General features: G+C 42.0%; 2 protein-coding genes and 1 long non-coding RNA gene across 6 annotated transcripts in view; 2 read left to right on the plus strand and 1 right to left on the minus strand.

Annotated features, from left to right (window-relative positions):
* Window positions 1–3,089: 3,089 nt before the first annotated feature.
* On the minus strand, window positions 3,090–9,776 carry GID8 (GID complex subunit 8 homolog). The gene is made up of 5 exons (XM_065849939.2): window positions 9,686–9,776; window positions 8,344–8,473; window positions 6,986–7,182; window positions 6,276–6,473; window positions 3,090–5,946 (listed from the first exon to the last, which is right to left on the minus strand). Exons 2-5 carry the CDS (start codon window positions 8,459–8,461, stop codon window positions 5,773–5,775), a joined length of 687 nt encoding a protein of 228 aa, XP_065706011.1. The 5' UTR covers window positions 8,462–8,473; window positions 9,686–9,776; the 3' UTR covers window positions 3,090–5,772.
* A 1,742-nt stretch (window positions 9,777–11,518) lies between these two features.
* On the plus strand, window positions 11,519–15,533 carry LOC139829222 (uncharacterized). Of its 2 annotated transcripts, none has more exons than XR_011741614.1 (3): window positions 11,519–11,651; window positions 12,990–13,123; window positions 13,283–15,533. It is a non-coding gene; the product is annotated as an uncharacterized lncRNA (long non-coding RNA). The 2 variants fall into 2 exon arrangements; XR_011741613.1 differs by having other exon boundaries at window positions 15,241–15,533.
* Window positions 15,534–15,950: 417 nt separating this feature from the next.
* The window catches only part of DIDO1 (death inducer-obliterator 1), a 49,944-nt gene continuing 42,885 nt past the window's right edge, over window positions 15,951–23,009 (plus strand). For 2 of the 3 annotated variants that reach the window (XM_065849610.2, XM_065849613.2), the window contains exon 1: window positions 15,951–16,104. The gene's annotated coding sequence lies outside the window, so the exon portion shown is untranslated. Of the gene's footprint in view, window positions 16,105–18,924; window positions 19,005–23,009 lie in introns of those variants that run through there. The other variant, XM_065849612.2, reaches the window with a different exon arrangement.

The raw sequence follows: 23,009 nt of genomic DNA on the forward strand, positions 1-23,009 counted from the left end.
AGCTGTTACCTTGCTGTATCTGAGAGAGATTATCAGACTCCTTTACGGAAACAGATAATTAAAATGATGGTTATCTCAGTCCGAAACAAGAGGACTCGTGACTCACTTCAGGGTGATGAATGAGCAGGCAGAGAGCTTTGTGAAGACATCATTCAGGTGATTTTGTGCCCCATGGCAGAACTTCAGGATACAGGAGATCCCACTCAGCCCAGCCACAGGGTATGAACAGGGTGCAGGTGCAGGGCAGGCACCTCCCGTCTGCTCCTCCTTGCAGCCAGCAGCCTGGAAATGCTCATTCAATTCAGCCTTTGGCAGACTGGTGTTTTGTTACCTCACCCATTCTCCTAACTTGGACACTTCGCAGGTACCCAAAGAGCAGCCACTTACATTAAGAGCGGTGACAGAACTGAGCTGAACCTTAGAAAGTGAAGTAGCACAAGGTTCTTCACACCCTGTGGAGACAATTTCCAGGTCTCCACGGCTGACAAAAGCTGTAGTCATTAACTCAGACTGCATTCTTTACTTCAGAATTTCTTCCTCAGAGGAAAGAGATCTGCCCCAGAAGGCCTGTGGCACAATCACGGTCACATAGACCTGCTACCACCAGAGAATACAAACATCCAACCAGCTTTGGTGCAAGTGGAAACCAAGGGGAATCACGTGTAGTAACCACAGGGCTCAACCTTCATCCTCTTGCAGGCTTTCCTTCCTTTATTGGAACAGGAAACTGGAAACTATAAAGTAATTTTATTCACTCTGCTACTGTGCCCGTTTCCAGAAGAGGGAGCCAAGTCATGGTAAAATGCAGCCAGAAATCAGAACCGTTGTTCAATGGGTTGTTTTTCTAAATAGTGTATATGTTCCAACTTCATGAGTGCTGATGTAACTACAGAAGTGAAATGTGTGCAGTATTCTCAGAAAAGAACTGAAAAGGTAACCACTCATTAGTAACTCATAAATCATTAACTCATCCCCACGTATGACTTAGTACTGTTATGTCTCACTGCTGTGGGATGCAAGCACCTTCAACACAGACACTGCAACATTTCCTACTGACTTGCTAAAATTACTAAAATAGCTGCAGTTTAAAAAAGTGCTTAAACATAACATCCATCACAAACAGATAAATAATTTTAAGAGGCAAAAACAAAGATGTGGTTCCTTTTACTGCTGCGTAATTTTCTAGAAGCCGACCTCCCGCCAAGCTGATTAAAATGGCAAATGGAATCGGTTCAGAAGACAGGTGCTGAGTAAAGAAGATGATCTTACCCAAGAACACAATCTTATCTGTTTTTTCTGTGTTCAGCTTAATCTGTCAAAAGATTAAACCAAACAAAAGATTATTGGGTTAATGTTTCAGCTGCCATTTACTACTATTGAAGTTTAGCCAGACAATGGTTGTACTATTTGAAGATTTGATGAAGTTAAACACAGATCAAGGCCAAAGAGGTGTGAAAGGAGAAATACCCACACACATTCCACAAAGGACAATTTTTGTCCCTAGGACGATGGTCCAACTGCAGCTTCAAAGCTCACGCTCACTGAGAGCAGCTTCAATGCAACTTGTCCGCACTCTGAAGAAAATGCACGTGGTTTCTAGTACTAAATAATGCAACTTTGCAAACCCGCTGCAGACAGCAATACGCTGAAAAATAAGCAAATTATCGGAGAAGATGGTGTTCAATGGATGGCAACTCCCATGCCAAAACTGACCCAGGTGGGTGTGAGTAGCAGCATCCTGTTGGAATCCCCAATTAACATGTGAAGGGTGGAAGGGAGAGGAAAAGAATAAAAATAATTTCTAGCACCTGGACATGTCCATTAAGAAATAAATATCATTTGGAGGGGGTTGCTCACAAGCTTTGTGTTTTGTCAGCCGTGGGACACTTGCTCACAAAACAGCGATAAACCTACTCGTCCTTTTTCATTAAGAACATCATAGCAGGAACAGATACTGACCAGTGACATGCTTCTGGATGGACGAGAGATTCACAGTGCAGGTTGGAACCCATCTCAACTTGCTGTAGCCTAAAGGCAGATTTGGGGCAAAAAATAGGCATTTCTATTCTTTGCAGCAAGGCTGTTTTCAGCTGCTGTTGGCAGCAGGAAGCCCCGTTATCTGTGAAGATACGACACACAGGGATCACGCTCCAACTCAATTTAATAAGCTTCTTAATGAACTTGGACAGAAAGTGGTTTGAAATAAGTCGAGCAACACTCAACTACTAGTCAAGGATTTTTTTTACGTAATGCTTTTAAGCTTATATTCAAGCATACAAAGCATAAATTTTACAAATTAAAAACAATAAAGTCATCCTAGAATAACATAATGGCTTCCCTTATATGTACAAGGAGTGGAAAGCAGACAGAATTCCTTCCAGGTAATTTCACACATCTTCAATGCTACATAATTGCTCTCCACATTAATTTCCATTTTTCTTTCAGTGTGGGTGGAAGGAGCTGAAAGTCTTTCAATGAAATAACCTTAAAGAGCGAGAAGTGCTTCCCCAGGTTCCAAGCTGTGTACGTTTGCCTCTCCAAAAGCCTTGAGAGGAAACCCTTTACTTCAAATTCTGCTGTTGGTTCCTGTGCAGCAGCCTCTGTTTTTCCAGCTCTATGAAATCAAACAGTTCAGTATTTCTCAGGAAGTACCACCAGTACTTCATCTTCATGGAAACCCAGTACCTCCCACCCTTCCCAACTGACTCCTCTGTACAACAGAAGCAACCACAGTTTAGCTCAGATTTGACAGGCAGAAAAGAAACACGGGAACAGTGAAGGTAACAGTTACTGGGGAGGCGACAGGTTTTGGAAAAGCAGATTTGTAGCCTAATCAAAACACACCTGATACACAGCCTTTCTGCAGAGGGGATATTTACAACCCAACTTCTTCATGTCCACAGCGTTAATGGAAAAAATAACATTTGCTTCCAACAAAGGGAAGGCTGGGGGAGGAATGAGCGTAGTGCACCACGCTTAGTTACCAGATTGGTTTGCCACCAGTGAGTTGGGAACGGATCTTCTTACAAAAGTTATTTTCATCTTGTTCTAAATTAAGTGGAACAAAATATGTATTTTTACACTAAAGCAAACTGATCAAAGTGGCATTTAATAATATTTGTTAAAGTGGTTATCTAACAAAAATGGGTTAACAAAATCCCATTCATTAGTAGTCACCAAATAAGACATTTCTCATGCATATGACAAAAGTTCAGTCGTGTACTGAGAGGTCTGTTTACTGTGTACAATATTTCCATAAATTATAATATGCTTCACAGCCCCTACCATTCAAGAATATTTCAAACAGATTATATATTATATTTGTATATGCAAACTATTTTATATACACTAATATAAAGATCCTTAGAAGTACCATTATCACTACCTTTCTGCTTTCTCTAAAATGCATAGCTTTCGAATATTTTCTTGCAGTTACCAAAAACTTTACAGATTAAAGCTGCTTATCAATGTGGCATGTTCATAAAAACAAAGTGAAATAGTTCTATACTAATTTTATATTAAACCCCTTAAAAAACGTGTTTATTTTTTAATGGAAAAAAAAAAAAAAAGCTAGTGAAAATTCAAGTAATCTATGCTCGATCTTTGCCCAAATACTATATGAAATTAATGTAGCGTTCTAGAAGTACAGTGAACTTTCTCAACCAGGACTGTAATATTGCATTTCTCATGGAGAAAAATGCGAGTCATGCCACAAAAACGCACCACTTTCCACTTCATCCAGGAGAAGCTTTAGATGAGATTTAACAACACAAGTGTCAAAACAGAGGAAAAGCTGATCAGTTACAGAGGAAGAAATCTGAGCTATTCCAGTTTTGTTTCTGCAGTTTGTTATTAAACAAAGTTACATTAACCATACAGTTTCTCACAAACTAAAAGTTTATACATGGTTTTTAGACATCAACCCAATGGAAAAGGGAAAAATAAACAAAAGGCAAAAAAACCCAACCAACCCAAAACCCACAACTGTTCAAAGTTTAGTGTGAGAATAACCAGCCCAGGTGAAGGAAAGCCAGACCGCAGCTGCAGCTGGGGGGCTACTGATCGCTTGTTTGTCATGTATAAACTTTAAGACTCAGTATCACAAATGCCTCAAAGTGGAGAACAGCACAATCAGTAATAAATGGGAACAAATCACTTTGTTATATCCATCATCTAGCTTAACCTTGGCGCTCGGCTCTCTAATAGCTGCTTAATAAACAACAGTTTCCCCCCACAAAAAATAGCTACACGAGTAAACAGTGTTCACAGTAATGCAATCAGTAACAGGTTTTGTTATTTTCCATAAGTCAGGTGTATCTGCAAAGCTTTATACAGTTTAATGCATAAGTATTCCAGTAAAATTAAGTGAAAACTAAGTTTAATTCTACAGGGTAATATCTACCATACAAGACTAGATTATGTACAGTATGGGATTGGCGTGACAACTGCCTGCGCCTCATGATGTTCAGCTATTTCACCCATCGGTCTTTGTTCAGCAAATCTCTAAGAACCTGATATACGGACCTAAAAATCTAGAGATCGATGTGGCGAGATTAGTGCTTACTACCACTGGATATATACCAGCGTACAGTGCTGAAAAATTAAGTTGACCAGAACATCCCATACCCAGAAGATCACAATTTGTTGACTTGAAAGTCTGGACTTGACGTGTAAGACATTAAAACTATAACCCTAACTGGAGTGAGAAGAGTCAGTAAACAAATACAGGTGAAGATGAACTGCATCTCTTCAGAAAGGTGAGGAAGAATCAAAAGAATGGAGATTTCTCATTTTAGACAGCCCTGCTCTGCTCAGCTCAAGGCGTGAAAACAGCCCAAGTAGCTCTAAAACTACAATTGTTTTTTAGCAAGCATAAAGGCAGATCCTGCGCAAGACGAGGCATTGGAGGCTTCAACGAGCATCTCTCCCCCCACATCATTTCCTAACACAAGCACGTCTTCCAGCTTACAAACATCCAGTGGCCTTCAAAGCTTCAGTGGAATCACTGCAGTGTCTACAGCTGCAAATTTAACATAGGGGGGAAAGGCCCCTGTTAACAAAAACCCTCAAATGCCTCTGGGGCCATTTTGGTCATTTGCAAAAATTAAGAAAAAAAATCCCAAAAACTTATTTCCAACAATACTCCTCCTGAAAAGATGGGTGACTGATCCATTACGAACATAGCTCTTACCATATAAAGCACCAAAAAGTCAGAAACAAGGAAAAAAAAAAAAAAGTCCTTAAATTATGATTTACAAGTTTGTACACTATTTCCTAAGCAAAACGGTTGATCTTACTGCAAAGTTTATAGAGGAAAACTTGACCAGTTACTTTTAAGGGGAATGTATATCTGGCTATAACTTAAAGGTAGAAAATATTCACTGTTCTATATACACATTTCAAACAGGAGACAGTTAAACTTAACTGAATAGTTGCCAATATAACTCCGTGTTAACTCACCGGCCACTAAACTAGGCATCAGCAGCCAATTAGAAAGCTTGAGTTCTGTACTTTTAAAAATGCTATTTTATAACCTGTCCTGTTTTTAAAAATGTATTATAGTGCATAGCCTAAGTCAGACTTTCAAAGAGATACAGCGCCTTTCAATGCAGTTTTTGCAGCATTTAAAAGGGACTTTTCTCCCTTCAAATTAGATGTTCATTGAAAAATCTGAATTGAGTGCTGTACTGTAGTAAAAATATTTCAGTCACAGACTGATTTAAACGTATACTGTGCAGTACTAAGATTGTTTGATGTCCATCTGCACACTTTTTACTTGGGTTCTTCAATCGTCCCCTTGCTGAGGTCTGTCATTTTGGGATATTTCACTTTCTTCTGGTCCAGCTCATTCTGAGCCCACAGTAGTAGCTTCAGCAATTTTGCCAGCTTGGGTGTTGACTCACGATTTTCATAGTCTAGAACAGCTTGATTAACCTCACTCCATACCTGGAAAAGAAATACTGGAGTTCAGTAATAGTTTTCCTATGATTAACAGTGCAAATGTCATGCAGACACCAAAAAGATCACAACTAGTGCACTAATTCCTCAAAAGTGGGTTGGGACAAAGCTCTCTAGACTCTGAGCCTGGAGAAAACAAGGAAGAGAGCCAAGAAGTTGAATATATTAGCACCATTTTTTAAAATTTTGCTTAAGAAATACTTCTGTTCTTTTGCATACCACTATATGCACTTTTCCTAAACATTTCAACAATATTCGGACATGGTTTTCACCACATATGAATAAAAGACATAGATTTCCTTTTGAGAAAGGACTACCTTCTGTCGCTGCATCATGTTCAGCAAGTCTCCAAATGGTGATTCTTCGGGATTATCAAAGGCAAGCAAAGCCAGCGTACGCTCCATTTCTGTCAGGCATTCCCTGCTCTCCTCGCCTTGTTCTGCTAATTGGGTCTGAGCAAATTCCAGAGCTGCTTCTGTCTCGCGCTGCCGAATCAGTTCAATCAAATGCTGCTGCTACATGTGAAAGACAGAGCAATATTAGCTACACAATTAACGAATATTCAGTATTTCAAGAGTGCAATCTTCAGACATTAGTGTGCAACTCGAGACAAACACTAATCCATAATTTGACAGTTTGAGGTCAATTCTTCTCAATGTGTGAGACAAGGAGCAGACTCATCTACAAAATTACTGAAAAAGGTAACCTGACGCTTTTCAGTATCAGGTTTTGAAAAGACGTGTTACTAAAGGAACTACTAGAAATTCAGACTAGCAGTAATTGGCAGTTGATAAGTCACAGGCCACAGCGGCTGCTGCTGTAAGTTTTCATGTTACTAATTGTATATGAAGGTTCTTGCATTATGCCACAAAGTTTCCTATTGCTACAAAACGATGCCAAGAACAAACACTTGAAATTGCATCCAGTTCAGGCACAAAGTTCCCAACATACTCTTAAAACATGCACTATTTTTTCCAGTCTCTCAGCAACCTCTCAAACAAAGATGAAGTTTGCCACCCGTCCTTACCTGCAAATGAAAGTAAAGATATCTGTTTGTATCTAGCAATTCTGGATGGAGGCTGTTTATTAATGCGATAGCTTCTTGAATCTGCCCTTTCAATATCATTTCTCGAATTTTTATTCTTTCATCGAGAGTCTCTAAATCAACACTGGGTTCAATTCCAGACTCCATTCGAAATTTCTCTGCTGCTTCTTTAAAGCCCTCTGAAATAGAAACATTTTAACTATAAAATAGATTCACTGAAATACTTTTAAAAAATATCAGCTTAAATGAAAATATTTGAGTATTGCCTGTAGATTTGGGGAGTTTAAAGATTAAGTCTAAACTTGTGAAAAATTCCTATCTGTTTAAATAGACATTTATCCAACAGGCATCTAACAGTACATGCTTAATTCATTCCTAACTCAAGTGCCCTCATTCTTTAAGGATGCACACAACTTGTAGTTCGATATCTCTTAACTTAAAAGCTTGTTTTTTTACTTAAACAGAACAGTGTACTTATTCCAAAAATGGGATTTTCAAAGTCACACTTTGAAAATTTGGGTGGTTTTGCTTCTCCCTCTAGTCCCCAAATCTGTTTACACAGACCAAGCAGTTTTGCTGAGAGGAAACAAAAAAAAATAATTTTGCTTTCTCATACCAACGCTTTTTTTAAAAGTTGCAACTGCTACTTAAATCCTAAGTCATACTTTCGTACACACAAAAACTATTTATGCCACTAAGATGCTCTTCCTTCATCCCAGAGGCTTCACTTACACACCAATGTAAACAGGGGTGTAGATCGGATGCAGCCGCCTCCGCCCTGGCGCAGCTTCCCAGGACGGTATGCAACATAATTGTTTGGGACAATTTCCCAGGGTTTTTGATTGTTCTAAGTATAAAGTTGGGGTCTATGCTAAAGGGGTTAATATTTTTGGTCTCCAACTATTTTGACACCAGTGCCCTTTTGGAGTTTGTCTTTCCAGCCAGTTAAAACTTGCTTCTGACAGTTGTTCTGTGCAGCTCTCAGAGTGCTACTTAACAACTGTAATATACCCGGATCTCTGGTTTAATGGCACAAAATAGGACAACATACAGAATTGGGTCATGTTTGTTAACAGCATTTCAGAAAATACTTTATTTTCTGTGTCTTTTAGCAGGAGAGTTAAGGTTAATAAATGTCAGTCTCTGAATCTTACTCAGTTTTCACTTAAGGGAACCATAAGAGCAGTTGCACATTGCTAAGAGAAGCCAACAGCAATCACTGAATCCTTAAAGCCCTAAATCTCACTCCATCTAGTAGCATATTCTAGCCAAAACCGTCTGTCTTGATAAAATAAGTGACAAGCAGTTAAGAGCCTCCTCGCATTACTACTCATTTTTACCTGTAACAAGGTAGTTCATGATAAGGCGGTTCATGTCCGCTCTCTGGATATGCAAGTTATTAAGTTTTTCCATCCATTCATCTTTCGTGATTTCATCAGGTTTTTCTGCATAACTCATCCTGGACTCTTACTACAAGAAAATAAAAGCATCTCATTTAACATGGTTCAAAAAGAAGTAGGTTTAATGTGTATAAGCTCTGTGTTACTAGCATCTTTATATAAAATATTGTTTATGAGATCTTTTAAATTAATAGTCCAAAAGAGCTCCTTTTCCTCTCAAAACATTTTCCTTTTTCATCCTCACTCCTGCACTCTTTCACATCGGCTTGCCAGTCACTAAAGTTGCTTTCATCCATGGTCAGAATAAAAAAATCAAATACCATCTTATTGTACATACTCTTAAGTCCACTTCAAATAAATCTCATTTACAAGTTATACAGGACATGCAGCATCACGAAGTGGCACAAGTGAATCAAAGAGTTTGACAGCTGGCCAGAAAAATTGTAACAAACCTTTAAAGCAAAGACTATGTAAGCAAGATTTGCTTTAAAGTTTTCACCAAAACCTAGACAGGACAGTTCCATATACTGTATAGCTACAAAACAGTACATGACACATCATCCAATGTATAACTTAGAAGACTTCCACTAACCTAGCTTTGCTGTCCCCGAAAGCACTCCAGCCAACACCACTAAAATGCCGTCTCCTAGGATTCTTCTCAACTACATATTTTTTTCAGATTTGCAAGCAAAGTAGTTTGCTAAAATTTAAGCCGACTTTTAATTATTTCTACCTTCAAGTCACGATCACAAGGGCAGCAAAGGGAGAGGAGAGGCGGCAACAACAGCAACAGGCTCCGCCGCCTCTCCCGCACAAACACCAGCGGCAGCGCGCCCTCTCATCCCCGGCCAGTTTCCAACAGGTTCTTCTCCCTCTCAATTACCGCCGGCCCCAGGGAAGTCGGCCGGCCGGCGGCTGGACCAGCCCGGGACGCTGAGGGGCCGATTGCTCCCGGGCGCCCCGTTCACGCCGCTCCCAACCACGCGACAGGGGGACGGGGCTGCGGCGGCTCCAGCCCCGCGCGGTCGCCGCCCGCCAGGACACCCCGACCTCCCTTCGCAGCGCCGCGGCCCCCGCCGGCCCCCGGCCCGTGAGGCGCTGCCCCTGACTCGGCCATCCCCGCGGCCCGAGCCGCCCAAGCGCTCGGCCTCACTCGCCACAGGCCCAGCGGCTCCCCGACACCCAGAGCGGCCGCCAGCGGGCCGACCCGCCGGGCCAAGGGAAGGGCCCCGCCAGCCCCCGTCCCTCGAGGGAAGGAGCGGGCCCGCCGGCGCCATCTTACCCAGCGCGCCGCGGTGCCGGCTCCGACGCACGAACGCGGGCCCCTCCGCCGCCTCCGCCAGGCCGCTGGCGCGCGGATCTCGCGAGAACAGCCCTCTCGGCCAATCAGCGCCCGGAGAGGGGCGAGAACATGCAACCATAGAGTCGACCTACGGGATAGAGTGTACGTGTGGCCGTGTGGTACACCCCGGCCGTGGGGAGGTGGTACCATAGAGGCCGCGCGGGGTGGCGGGCGCCTCAGTAGTGCAGAGCTGGGCCCGATTCGCCGCGGCCACCAAGCGCGGGGCGAGCGGGGCCGCAGGATGGCTGCACCGGGCAGCCGCGGGGACAGAGCCAGCCCGTGGGGACGGGCGCACTGGAGCAGAGGGAGCCGAAGGCCAGGCCTTGCCCCTGTCCTGCCTGCTCACGGCCGGACAGACGTCGGGACAGGGCCCGTGCTGGCTCCGCTATGCCGTGTGTGCCAGCAGCTGCTCGGTGACTCGTGCTCCCCTGACGCTTGAATAACGCCCGAGGTGACAGCGGGGACCTCCCTGGTAGAGGGACACCAACCCCGAAGCAGAAATTCCCTGTCGGGCCGCTGCCCGCAGAGCTCACCCTGCCAATCTGCAGGGTTAATGTAAAGGGAGAATCGTAGAACGTCCTGAGCTGGGAGGGACCCACAAGGATCATGGAGTCCAGCTCCTGTCCCTGCACAGCACACCCCACAGTTCACACCATGTGTCTGAGGACGTTGTTCAGTCTCTTCTTGAACACTGTCAGGCTCGGGGCTGTGACACCTCCCTGGGGAGCCTGTTCCAGTGTCCAGCACCTCTGGGTGAAGAACCTTTTCCTCATGTCCAACCTGACCCTCCCCTGGCACATCTTCCTGCCATTCCCTCGGGTCCTGTCATTTGTCACTAAAGAGAAGAATTCGTTGCCCACCCGACCTCCCCGCCTTGTGAGGAAGCTATAATGGCGATGAGGTTTCCTTTCAGTCTCCTTGAAGCTGAACAAACCAAGTGACTTTAGCCACTCCTCATACAGCTTCCTCTCCAAACCCTTCACCAACTTTGTAGAAGGGCAGCTATAGGCCCCAGCCCGGTGTATCGATGTACAGTTTCACCAATATCCATAACTGTTGATTGGTTGGACTGTGAACCGTGGGAGCTGAGCGCTCCGATTCATGATCTCTGCCAAAAATCCACATTGGCTGCTGATTTAATAAACCTATTGTGGCAAGATTCAGTGGGGTATGTGAGTCGAAGCACTTCCCAGAAAGTTCAAGGCAACACCTCAATTTACATATTTAAATGAAGAATAGGCTTAAGAGGTACTTTTATGTGTGAAATGCTTCAAATGATATTTCTCAGAAAAACATAATTTCACACAGAGAGGGGATATAGATACAATTGCTAATTTTTCACTCTCGTTTTTGTACATGTGCCATAAAGTGCAGCCTCCAAACCTCACTTTTGTTACAATTTTCCCTACATTGAAATGGAGAAAAGCCACAATGTAATCAGTAATTTATTACTCTAATTTATTTTCCCAGACTAATCTCCAAGTTTATAAAGACTCCAGCGTTGTGGACAAAGAGCCTCCAATATAAACATTACATATCTATATATCAATACGTGCCATTAGTTGTTAGCCGTGTGACAAAGCTACGGCATGACAAGGATTCCCATCGATCAGGTTTTAATCTAAAAACTAATCGCAATGAATTTCACTAACTGGGAAATACCAACATTCAGGCTCTGGTTTTGAAGCAGTAGCTTTGTAAATCTCCCTGTGGCTCAGCGGGCCTGGCTGGTTCTTGTCAGCTCCTCCTTAAAAGGCGGAGTTATTCAGGAGATTTCCATAAAGAGGAAGAGGGGAGAAAGAAGCTTCTCCCTAGGGTGATTTCCTGTCTTTTTTACAGAGGGAAGCGCACCCGGAGCAGAGAGGGGACAACACGGTGTAATTCGTACCACAACTGCTGTTTACCGGTAAAGAATACGTGTAATTGCTTTCTGATAAGTAGAATAATATATTGACTAAGTAAGCTAAAAATGTGTGAGCTAGTGTTTCACAACCTACTTGATATGCTTTCTGTAGCTTTTTGATGCTTTTGGTAATGTCAAACCTTAAAAACTGAGCTTTGGTTTGAGAGGCCTTATAACCACCTTAGTTGCAACAAACACACTTTGAATGTTACTTATTGAAGCATTTTCTTACTGAGTCTGAAAACAAAGTGACTTTCTAATGCATGAGTTGTTTCTATTTGGTTAAATAATAGTAAATGGTGCTACTTGTATTAGTATCTTTTTTGATGGTAGTATTGGCCCAAAGTGCTAAAATCCTAAGTACACATAAACTTATAACATTTCTTTATCTTGATACAGGGCTTTTTTTTCCCCATACTAATGATCTGGGTGCAATGGAAACTCTGCATGTGTGAGGGACTGAGCAGTGTCCTGAGTAATAAATGGCATATTTTATACTAACTGCTGATGAAAGTCTGCCTAGTCACATTCTGTATTCCCCTCTTTTTGACTTGTATCTCACTGAATAAATGTTTAATCATCCCATGTACAATACCTGCTGCTGTCTGTAGTGAAGAGGAACATTTATGTTCCCTGTGCTTCATAGCCTGGAGTACTCAAGGAGTTGAAAATAACAAACTTGCATAGCTGTTCTTTGTTAAACCTCACAAAATTAAGAAGGGAGTTGTGCAAAAAGCTTCCTGTATCATTTCTCCTTTTCCTGGCACTAAAAGCCCTTACATTTGCCTCAAAGTTGGAACCAAACCTTTCTTTCATTACTCATGGAAAACCTTGCAGGATACTTTTGTGACTCTGGATTTGACATAGAATCATAGAATGTGTGGAAACAAACTGCTTTGCTCTTGGGAAACTCTCTTGTGGCTTCAAGATTCCACAGTCCTGCAAGAATCTTGAAATGAGGGCAGTAATATGGGAAGTTGAACTTTTGGGCAAGACTACAAAACTGAGATTGAAAGGAACATATAGTAACTAATTCAGTGCATTTTATAGAATTTTTATATGGATTAAGGTTTGATAAATCCTAATTTCAAAAAAGTATTTTGATGACTGGTATTTGGAGTTGATTAGACTGAATCACAAACCAAATCACTAATTCCTGGAGAAGTCACAAAAAAATCTGCGAGAAAAAAAAAAATGTATATGTTGCAGGGGAAGGAAGAGTGTTTACCTAGAATTGGAAGGAAAAGTATCTGGAAGTTTGTCATTTTGTAAGAAAGAGGATTGCTTTATTTATTTAAATATGATAAACTCTCTGTAAAGTATTTCTCTGTGCTCCTCTAGTCTTTATGACAAATGAAGTATCAGCAGCCTCAGTGAATCAAGGATGCAGAAGATACACTGTATTGAACACCTGACATATCTTCTGAGTGATGTGCTGAACTCTGAGGGCAGAGGCCTCTTTCTACCAAAATAAGGTAAAGCTCGAGCACAGCCAACAGAAATCAGTCTCTTCTGACTTTAAATTATTATGTTGAAAAAAAAAAGGGGGGGGGAAGCGCAAAACAATGATAGAGATGGAGAAGGGAGGAGGAGAAATCTTCCCTACTCTTTTCATGGGCTAACTCTATCTCTAGCTTTTATTTGGCTGCTGAAGTAATTGGCTCCCCAGAACACTAAGTGAGGAAGGACTGAGAGAAAGGGTGAACAAAAAGTAAGTATTTAAGGGCTTTGCACCTTCAAACACTGGAAGAGGTCACCACCTTGGTGAAGGGAAAGGCGGGTGAGAGAGAAGTGACACCCTTGGTCTGGGGAGACATCTCTACAACACAAAGATGATGCCTTAGTGCCTGTCACAAATAGCTTCATGGGTCATGCATAAAGACCCTTGTGTGACATACTGTAAATATAAGTAAGGGCAATTTGTAGACACTCAAAGCTTAAAAACAAAAAAATAAGGGAAACCCAAGGGGTAAACAAAGCTCTGTCAGCTGCAGAGGACAGTCTCAGTGTACAGACTGCTTATTAGTGGAAAAGGTTTTGGAAAGCAGTGGAAAAAAGTTTTAAGGAGAGTTAGTGCTGAGGGATTTGTAGATAGCATAAGCTTCTCTGGTGTTTAAGAAGGAGAGATAGATAAGGTCTTTATTAGGCTGTTTTAGAAGCTGATTGATAGTGATTAATCTCTGCTAGGATTGCACAGCAACGTTTTCAGTTCAAGCCAGTTAGAAGGTATTGTCAAGTTATACAAGAGGAGACCTAAACTGAAAGAAAACTCACATTATATGGATCACCAAAAAAGCTCCTTCTGTGTGCTGCCAGGACAATGCAGATTCAGACAAGTAGCCCAGGAGTAAATTTCCCAAATTAAGGGAAATTGGGCTCTAACAGGAAAATAATTAGGAAGGGAGTGAAGTGGGGAAAGAACTGAGGTGCTGAGGGTTCCATTTAAGTGAAGGTGACACAGGTGCTTAGTCAGCAGAGATAGATACTCTGATTTGGGCTCTAACACAAAAACTGAGAGCTTTTTCTGGGTTGAAAGTGTTAATGTGCTTTAGCTGCTGTTCACTGGGTGTGTGGAATGTATCAGTATTATGTTAAGATGGTGTAAGCCTCTTACTAGATGCATGTAAGAGGCATTAAATACCCGTTTCACTGTGGGATCCCTTGTTGCAGGCACCTCCTGTTCATTGTTGGTGTGCAGTTCCTTGTTTTGTGTGTTCCCTTTCCCTTGGTGTGTAATTCCTGGTTTTGAGCATTCCCTAGATGCTAAATTTGTCCATTAACAACATCTCATTAGCTTTTCCCAGGACATAAATCATAGTGCAGCCTGATCTACTGAATCACAAGGTATTTCCCCTCCATGTGCTTTTGATTTATTGTAGTCCTGTAGCTGCAGAGTAAAAATTAAACTTCTGTTTGCCTTTAATAATGGTGTCTTGTACTTTTACATACCTCTTAGTGTTCCTGTGTGACGTAAGTATTAATACTGTCCAGTTTTACAGGTGGAGAAAGAGGCTGACTATGCTATCAGGAAAAAGGCTAATAGTAGTGATTCCTGAGGTTTTACCACCAGAAGTCTTGTATAGAGTATTCTCTAGAATGTAGATTTCCAAAAGATATAATCAAATTACTCAACAGAATCCTGTAATTCTATAGAATTAATGCTAAGTATGTTTTTGCTTCCTTGTGTTTTCACTCCTTAATCAATTGTGGTAAATACTGCACCCATCTGGAATCCAACTGCAATCAATTTTATCAACCTATAAGAAAAAATGTGCAGGATCAGGGTCAATCAAAGAGTCAAACCTCACATTTTCAACTGCCTGAAAGGCTTCTCAGATGTTCAGGTCAGGAGTGTTCCAATGGCCTTGTTGGTCCCTTGGGACCCCTCAGCAGTTGTGATTTGCAGGTGTTTCTGCTGGTTAATATCACAAATGCTGACAGTGGGAACAATAGGAGTTAACTCTCTCTAATTCTTTATAGCAGCTTGGATCCTGAAGAGATATTTTTCAGTAGCCCAACCTTTAAGGGTTTGTTTACTGGGAAGTCTCCTTGCAGTGGATGAGCTGATCTAGTGCATACTTCCCTCCCACAGCACCCTGTACTTTGGACTCAAGGGAAAGGGTTATTGCTGCAATTGCTGTTTGATTTTCTGAAGCAGACAGAGCAGGAGTAGGAAAAACAAAACCACTGTGGAACGAGCACAGGTGGGAAGCAAAGCTGCTGTGAGCAGCTGGGCCTGCAAGCAGCAGATGAGCTCCTCTGCCATGTCAATCCTGTGACAAAGGTGTACTGGTGTGCGCGAGAAGTCTCACTGTAAGCAAAAAGTGCTGCTACAATGCGGTTTTGCTTTGCAACTTCTCCAATAATGAATAAAACTGCAGTTCCTGTGAGGTAAGATCACACCGTGTTTTTTGGTGAGAAAGCTGGAAGCAGCTGTTGTTGATCTCTAGAACTCATCTGCAGCAGAAGCCCTGAGGTGACATGGGCGGCTTGCCTCGAGTTTTCCCCAGTGGCTTCAGGAACAGCAGCGTCTGGCTGCCTGGAGCCGACGGGATGGGGACTCTGCGGGCGGCCTCGCCTCTACGGCTGTGTGGAGAACGCCTGAGCCTCGCCTGGAGCTGAAGGGAGGCGGGGGGGGGGGCGGGGGGGTCACCGAATAGGGGGTGATCGGGCCGGGGGGCGCCAGCCACCCTTTTCCCGTCCAGCGCCCCGCGGTGAGAGAGCACGCGCCGCCGAGGCGGGAGGCGGAGCCAACGCCAACCAAAGTCTTCCGAGGTGCCGTGCGCAAAAGCAGCGCGGGCACTCTAGGCAGCCGTTGGTCGGTGACTCGGTGTCTGTGGTAGCGGAGGAGGAGCGTCCCCGCCCAGCGCTCGGGAAAGGTTGCGAGGAGGAAATGGCGGCTCGGCTCGGCTGAGATCCGCGGCGGCGGCGAGATCGCCCTCACCCCCTCCCCGCGGTGAGTGAGGGAGGCAGCCGGAGAAGCACCGGGACGGGAGGAGAAAGGGAAGGAGGCCGCCTCTGCGGCGGAGGAGGTCGCGGAAAATATGCAACCTCCTCCTGCGGCCTAGACGCCTTCGGGCTCGACTAGAAAATGGAGGCGGGCGGGTGGTGCGGGTCAGGGCGGCCGGAGGGACCGCGGAGGGGAGTGAGTGGGGGGTAGCGCGGCCTGTTTTCAGGAGACCGCCGGTGCGGCTGCAGGGTACCGGCACACCGGAGGCCTGGCCCGGTTCCAGAGGAGGTCGGCGACTCAATGCGGGGCCCCCCCCCCCACCCCCGGAGGGAGCCAGAAGCCGCCGCCCTATGAGCTGATAAGGCGGTTGGGCCGGAGCGGAGCGGCCGCCTCCCCGGGCGGAGCGGGCGGGAAGGCGGGCTCCTCCATCTTGTGAGGAGAGACACAGAGGGGACGGTTTGTGCTGTGAGGCGATGGACGCCGGCGAGCTGCTCACTGGCGTCACAACCGACTTCAACCGCCTTTAACCGCCTCTCTCGTTCCTCGTCACCGTTGCCGTAGTACCGGCCCCGGGGTTCGCGGCGTTGGCGGTGCCAGTCGCCGCGGGGGATCCGGAAAACCCACCCGAAATCTCATCCCGGGGCTGGGGGCTTCGGAGGGTGGGGGTGAAATTAACCTGCTTTGAGGTGACTTTTCCCCGGGCGAGGGAAGTGATTTCCATATTGGTGAGTTATACAACGAAAGTTGAACTTTATCATGTTTCTCGCAGGGGAAAAGAGGAGGGGTTGGATTTTTAGACAGTACTAATTACTGTCTGGCTTTAAATATTCAGTAATTTCCCTGTCAATAACTATTCCTCATGCCTTGCACTATTAAATACTGTCTCTTGGAGGTGATGGTAGTTGGAGCTGCTTATTTTATTTGGCTTGCAAAAGCCATTCTTTGATGGTGACCAAAATTTGTTTTATACAGTTATTTTCAGTTTATACCTCCAAGTGATAGCTATATTTTAGTAGTGGTTTAAGAAAATTTTTGCCTTTTTAGCTCGGAAAGAACGTTACAATATTTTTAACATGTTACAAAATCTGTGTTACACTCTCCCTGCTGTTTGTATGTTCAGTAATTCAGAACAGTGTAACATGCAGTTTTTCTTGTGTTCACATTTTCCTTTAAGGAACTTAAGAGAGACAAAAAATTCTAATTAAGTTAAAAGAATGTATATGACATTCATAGTTTCTCTAGTTTTTATGTATAATCTTTGATATTTTTTTTTGCAGAGATAGCTGTTTTGAATACTTAATCGTCACAGCCTTGTTTAAGTAAATTTCTTGGCAGCTGATATTCAGCTATATTTTGCTTTATTTTATGAGAAATTTTTCACTGCTTTTTGTTTGTGTTTTACACAGTTTTCTGAAAGGGTAATTTGAATTGTTCTAGCTTCAACTGTGTTTCTACTTCTACAAACAATTTAATAGCTTTTTAAGCAATTTAATTGCTGGTCAATGAAAAATTATATGTATAGTTACAGTACAAGGGTAGCATATACTGTGTTAATTGTAATAGATATTTTGGGTTCTGCTCCACTTTTATGCATGCCAGCTGCTTGTTAGCATTGACATTTGGAACTTTCTATAGGAATAAGTATAGAAGTACACTCAAAATAGCTGTTCAGTCAGGCCTTAATTTTTTTTTCCCTTGGTGGTTCCAGGAACATATTGCACATAAAGGATTTTTTTTTAATGGACTTTGGTGGAAGAATAAAGGCTTATGTTAGCCTTCAGCCTGTTTTGAGACCACATGACTCCAGTGATTTGCAAATCAAATAATTGTTGATTTCAAGACTAGCATTTAAATAGCTTTTTTTTTTTTTTAAATTTCTGTGTTGTTTTGTTTTTAAGGGTTATTTTCATTGATTTCTATGGCTGTGTAAATGAAGTTTTTGTTCTGCTACAAATTTATATGCATTACAAAATACTTATAGGTTTAAAAACTTTTCAAATATATAATAGAGATAATTCACACAATGCTGTGGAGGGTGCATTTCATATAACTAAGATGTCTTGAGTTTAAAAACCAAACAAGCTTGAAACTCTCCAAAACAATGCTAATAGCGTTGTATGAGTCCAAAATAATAAATAAAATTGAATAAATATTTTTTAGTTGGGGACTCATCAAAAAGCAGTGTTTGATCTAATTAATCCTGCTTTACTACTGAGATTTTTCTGGCAGTAGCTTATGTTATTTCTTTCTGTTTTAAGATAGTAATTGTTTTTATCATTGTAACTTAAAACTGCAATTTTAATTCTGTGTACAGTCTGAAAATTCAGCTAGAAATATTATGCGGACAGAGAAAGGGCAGGATTATAGGAGTTAAGCTGAGGGTTTATAAAGAAAATGTAACTGATAAAACAGAAGGAAAGGGACTGAACTCAGCAAGAGGAAGATCAGATAGTTTTAGTTGACAGAAGTGGTCATGTCTGTCTGCACTAGTTTTATGCTCTAGTGCACTTTTTCTGCCTGGTATCTCTTGTAGTGCTACAAGTAGTAGGACAGTGGTAGGATATTTAAGGAGAAGATTTTAATATTAAGTCAGATTGATCTAGTTTATGCAAGAACTGGTGGCTTTTTTGTGCACTGTCAGGCTTTTCTCCTCATTAGAAGAATCTTTAGTCTACTGTCATTTAATGCTTTGAGGGTCATAGGGTGGTATCAAGAGCATTGATAGACTTCGAAGTTAGGAAAAAATTTTATTGCCAGTTAAAGAGCGAAGGCACAAAGACTAAATGTGCATTATCTCTGTTCTCACAGTAAACTCTAAGAATTAGGAACTGAACTGTGTTGCTGAAAGTGTATTTTCAGTGACTTGAAGAGGTCAAGCTCAGTAGCAGAAATTGAACATTAGGCAAGTAAGTAATACGCATTTGTAAAATATTTTTATTCAGGGTGATGGAGAAAGAAACAATAAAAGTTTATAATTGATATTTCTGTTGCCTAAACTGTAGATTGTAAAGTTGGCTTTTACTGGGACCTTTAGAAGGTACTTGTACAGAGATGGTTATGTTTGCTTTTTTAGTTTCAGCTTTTGACCACAGAAAGCTGCCTTTTTTCTCCCTTAATCTATGTGAAAGAGAAATGAGGGAAAAAGGAGAACTGCCTACACTCTGGTGAATCTGCTCACAACTTTTCTTAATGAGCAGAATCTGTTTGCCATCTCATTTTTGCTTATACTATTCAGATGCTGAAAGTAAAAATAAACCTGACCAAAAGATTAAATTTTATTTTGTTGCCTTTAGGTAAATGTTCATTGTTAGGTCAGGTATGGGATTAGCTTACTCAGAAGAATGTGAATAAAAGGCTTCAGAAGGTATTATAGGAGTAGTAAAAAAGCCAAATGTCAGTCTGTTAGTAACACAACAGAGTGTACCTGCCTAGTCTTCTAAGCTCTCATGAGGCTCTGGACTAGAAAACACCAATGTCATGTATATAATACTTTTCTTTCACTTTAAAATTAATGTTTCCTCAAATGCAGAAAACACTGAACTGAATACGATTCTTGTGTATCAAACACAATTATGGACCTGCAGGTTGGCAGATGTGCACGGTCATAAGTGCCTCATGTTAAAGTTTGATTTTTGCTAAAATTCCGTCAGTGCAGTTGTTGATTCCAGTTCTTTGCCCGGCTCCTGACAGGCAGAGTGGGGCTGGCAAAAGCTCTAAGCTCTGCACAAATATCTTAGAATCTGTTTGCTAATGTAACTTTTTTCATTCAAGGAATTTGAGTGAACTTTCAAAGTCTTTACTTCCTCCTGAGATAAACTGCTTCCTTGCTTGGAAGGGCCTGTGCTCGTGTGTTGGTAGAGCTTTGTTAGTTATTCTGTGTGCGGTGCACCAGGCTGGTGCACACCTGTACCCACCCTGCAAACACACCACTTGTACAGGTAAAAGTACAGTTCTGCAGGTGTCATTAGCCAGCTCTCTGCTGATTCGGGGTTGTACCCTTAACGTTCCTGACTTGTGCAGTTGTAACAGTGAATATCTCTAGTGTAGATACGATCACAGTCTCGTCTACTATTTTCATGTTTGCTGGATTACTGGTGAGCCTGCTGCTAAAGCGCCTTGAATGTTTCTATGAGAAAGCACTATTTAGCTGAATTTAGCGGTGGGAACTTTGGTTCAAAGAAGCACTCTTTGCTACTTATCTAGAATAAAGTACACTTGTAATACCTGTTGCTGTTCTCATTCTGCTGCACTACCTCCTGAGTGGTCCATCCCTCCTTTAATGTATTTTTTTCTGACTGTTCTGATCCTGTATGACACAATTTGAAACAAGAAATTTTTAAAAATGTTTTGCTTGGGAAGATGATTTTCTAGTTTGAAAGACATCCAAATAAACTTCAGTGTGTGTGTATTTTGTGTTGCATAAACTAGGGAGTAACTTCATGCAGTTTTGCTTGGAGTAGTTATGTTGTACTGTGGAGTCACTCTTTGTCTGTTCAAACTGCTGCGCACCAGTCTGTGCTGTGTGTGCATGGTGATGTGGTTCTGTGCATGCACATCGAATTCAACGCTTCCTGGAGGTCCCACACCTGCTGCACAGGCACGGGATTGCTGTCCTGTGCATGCTGTGCGTGCGGTTACCATCATGCAAGGCACTGGCCTCCTTAGAATGCTCACACAAGGTAAGTGAGCAGCCTGACAGAAATCATGGGAAGGGTGATGGTGTATCCATTAGTTTCAGACATACGGTGGAGAGGGTTTATAATAATGGCTGACCAAAGACATTTTAATATGGAAAAGTTAATTTATTATTACAAGCACAGAGACCAAGTGAATGTATTTACTGTTTCTAAGAGAAGCTGTTTCTTTGACTTCTTGGAACGAATCCATTTGGTTAATTCTTTTAAAAAGTAAGCTGTCAAATTGGTTTTCTGTGAAGCTTATTGTCAATTTAGGATATTGCTTTGATACTTTTCTCAAGTGGAAAAAAAGTGGTCGTACGGAATTTATAAATGTATTGAGCCTGAGTCATCTTTCATGAGAGAAAAGTCTAAAAGAAAATTGAACACCTGTTTTTGCATCTTTGGGGATTAAAAAAAAGTAGTTAATGTTTATATTTTAAATCTTGTTAGGTGGTTTGCATCAGCGGTGCATCTTGGTAATACTTGGTATCATGTAAATGTGCACTTAATGGGGTCTCTTGTACCAAGACAGGACAAATACTTTGTACTATACCATTGACATTTGGAATAATTTTTCAACATGAAGCTAAAAAACCCAACTTCATTCAAAGTCAGAAAGTCTGCAAACCACAAAACTTCATTGAAATGGTCTCTGTGGTTTTCCAGGCATGTCTGACAGTAGAAAGGTGGTAGTGATTGACACTACTGAATTATTTGTGGTACCACATCATGAAGCCACAAGGTCCCAAGAGTACCTTCAAAAATTTTGTGATAAAATGTCAGAGAGGTTGAAGAAGGAGGTTTCAACAGATGCAGAAGCCTCTGAATTAATTATTTTTCTGCCCCACTCCTCTCCATGCAACTTTTTCTATCCTGGGGCAACCTGGTCTCCCATGCTAGCCAGGTCAGTTCTCTTCCATTACTTTTGGTAGTAACTTTGATGGGGTACTACGCAATGCTTCCCAGTTGCTGAAAAATGAGGCTTTATGAACACTGGAACCTGCCTTTGTGAAGGGAGATGGGGAGATGAGGGAAGAACCAGCAGCTCTGAGTGGAAGGGTGGGATGTGAATTGAGTTGTAGGTGTCAGTGGTGCCATCCCTGACAATACTGTGTTCAGTGCATCTGGGGTTGAAATACTGAGATGCTAAAAGCTACCTCAAAACTAGATATTGGTGGTACTTTGCCCTAATTTGACTATATAACGCTGCTCGTATTTGCCTGTAATACATTATTTGAGAACAGTACACATTTCTTAAATTAGGATGGGGTATTTCTGAAGAACATGACTGTATTAATGAATTACATATTACTTAATCTGCACTGTGCACATTTCAAAACTTGTTGATTTTTTAAAATGGGAATAATATATTGAGTCCCGAATAGGAAGGAATTACCTAGCACTTTAAAGGTGTTAGCATTGTGGGTATGTGAGGTACTAGGTTTGTTCATAGTCTTGGAATTCATTTAGTGTGTTTATAGCCAGCATAGTGTTTACAGGTAAGTGTTACATTTTCTGTAGCATTATTTCTGTTTGATTTTATTCTTCTAGGTCTAAATAAAAGCAGTGAAATAATTCAATTTTATACAAGTTTTATTTTAACATGATCTTCCAAATATAACTTATTCCTGGCATAAAATCTTTGTATTTACCAGGGATATCTGGACTTTCGACCTTGAACTACAGCTTATCTATAGCAGTCAAGCAGTGAGATAATAAATTATTTGAGGGGCAGGAAAGGGGGTTCAAGATCACAGCAATTTTCTTGTTTCCTCACATCCAGGCTTGAGCCTTACATCTGCTGCCTTTCACACTCTTCAACTCTCATAACTTCTCTCTTGTTATGACATTCCCATTTCACAACTTTCTGAAAGGTGTTTTCCTGTTTCAGAAGGAAAATACTTAAATCAGTAGGCAGTGGATACATTTTATATGAAAACAAAAGACCATGTGCTAGTTGTGGGAGGAATTGGTGCACTGTATGATCATAGCATCTTTAGCACAAATGTGACTGTCCTGTCAGGTCTCTGCATGCTCATGTGCACCTACAAATGTCAGGGATTCTCTGCACCAGCCTTAAGACTGGCTTAGACCAAGCAGGTTCTCCTCCGTGCGGCGGTGGAACATTGAAGTTTCATCACCTGATTTTTCCCTTGCTTCTCATCTAAGTAGTCTCCTCCTGTGTCTTTGGTGGATGAGCAGATGGAGGTAACTGCACCACAACCCTGTGTT

This window comes from Patagioenas fasciata, chromosome 16 (assembly GCF_037038585.1).
Source record: "Patagioenas fasciata isolate bPatFas1 chromosome 16, bPatFas1.hap1, whole genome shotgun sequence".
Taxonomy (NCBI): domain Eukaryota; kingdom Metazoa; phylum Chordata; class Aves; order Columbiformes; family Columbidae; genus Patagioenas; species Patagioenas fasciata.

Excerpts from the sequence above, each read along its gene's own strand:
- GID8 (XM_065849939.2), bottom strand. The coding sequence starts at position 8,461 with ATGAGTTATGCAGAAAAACCTGATGAAATCACGAAAGATGAATGGATG. Across the intron at positions 7,183-8,343 it reads CATGAACTACCTTGTTACAG|AGGGCTTTAAAGAAGCAGCA; the intron begins GTAAAAATGAGT and ends TTTCTATTTCAG. Across the intron at positions 6,474-6,985 it reads ATCTTTACTTTCATTTGCAG|CAGCAGCATTTGATTGAACT; the intron begins GTAAGGACGGGT and ends TTTCACATGTAG.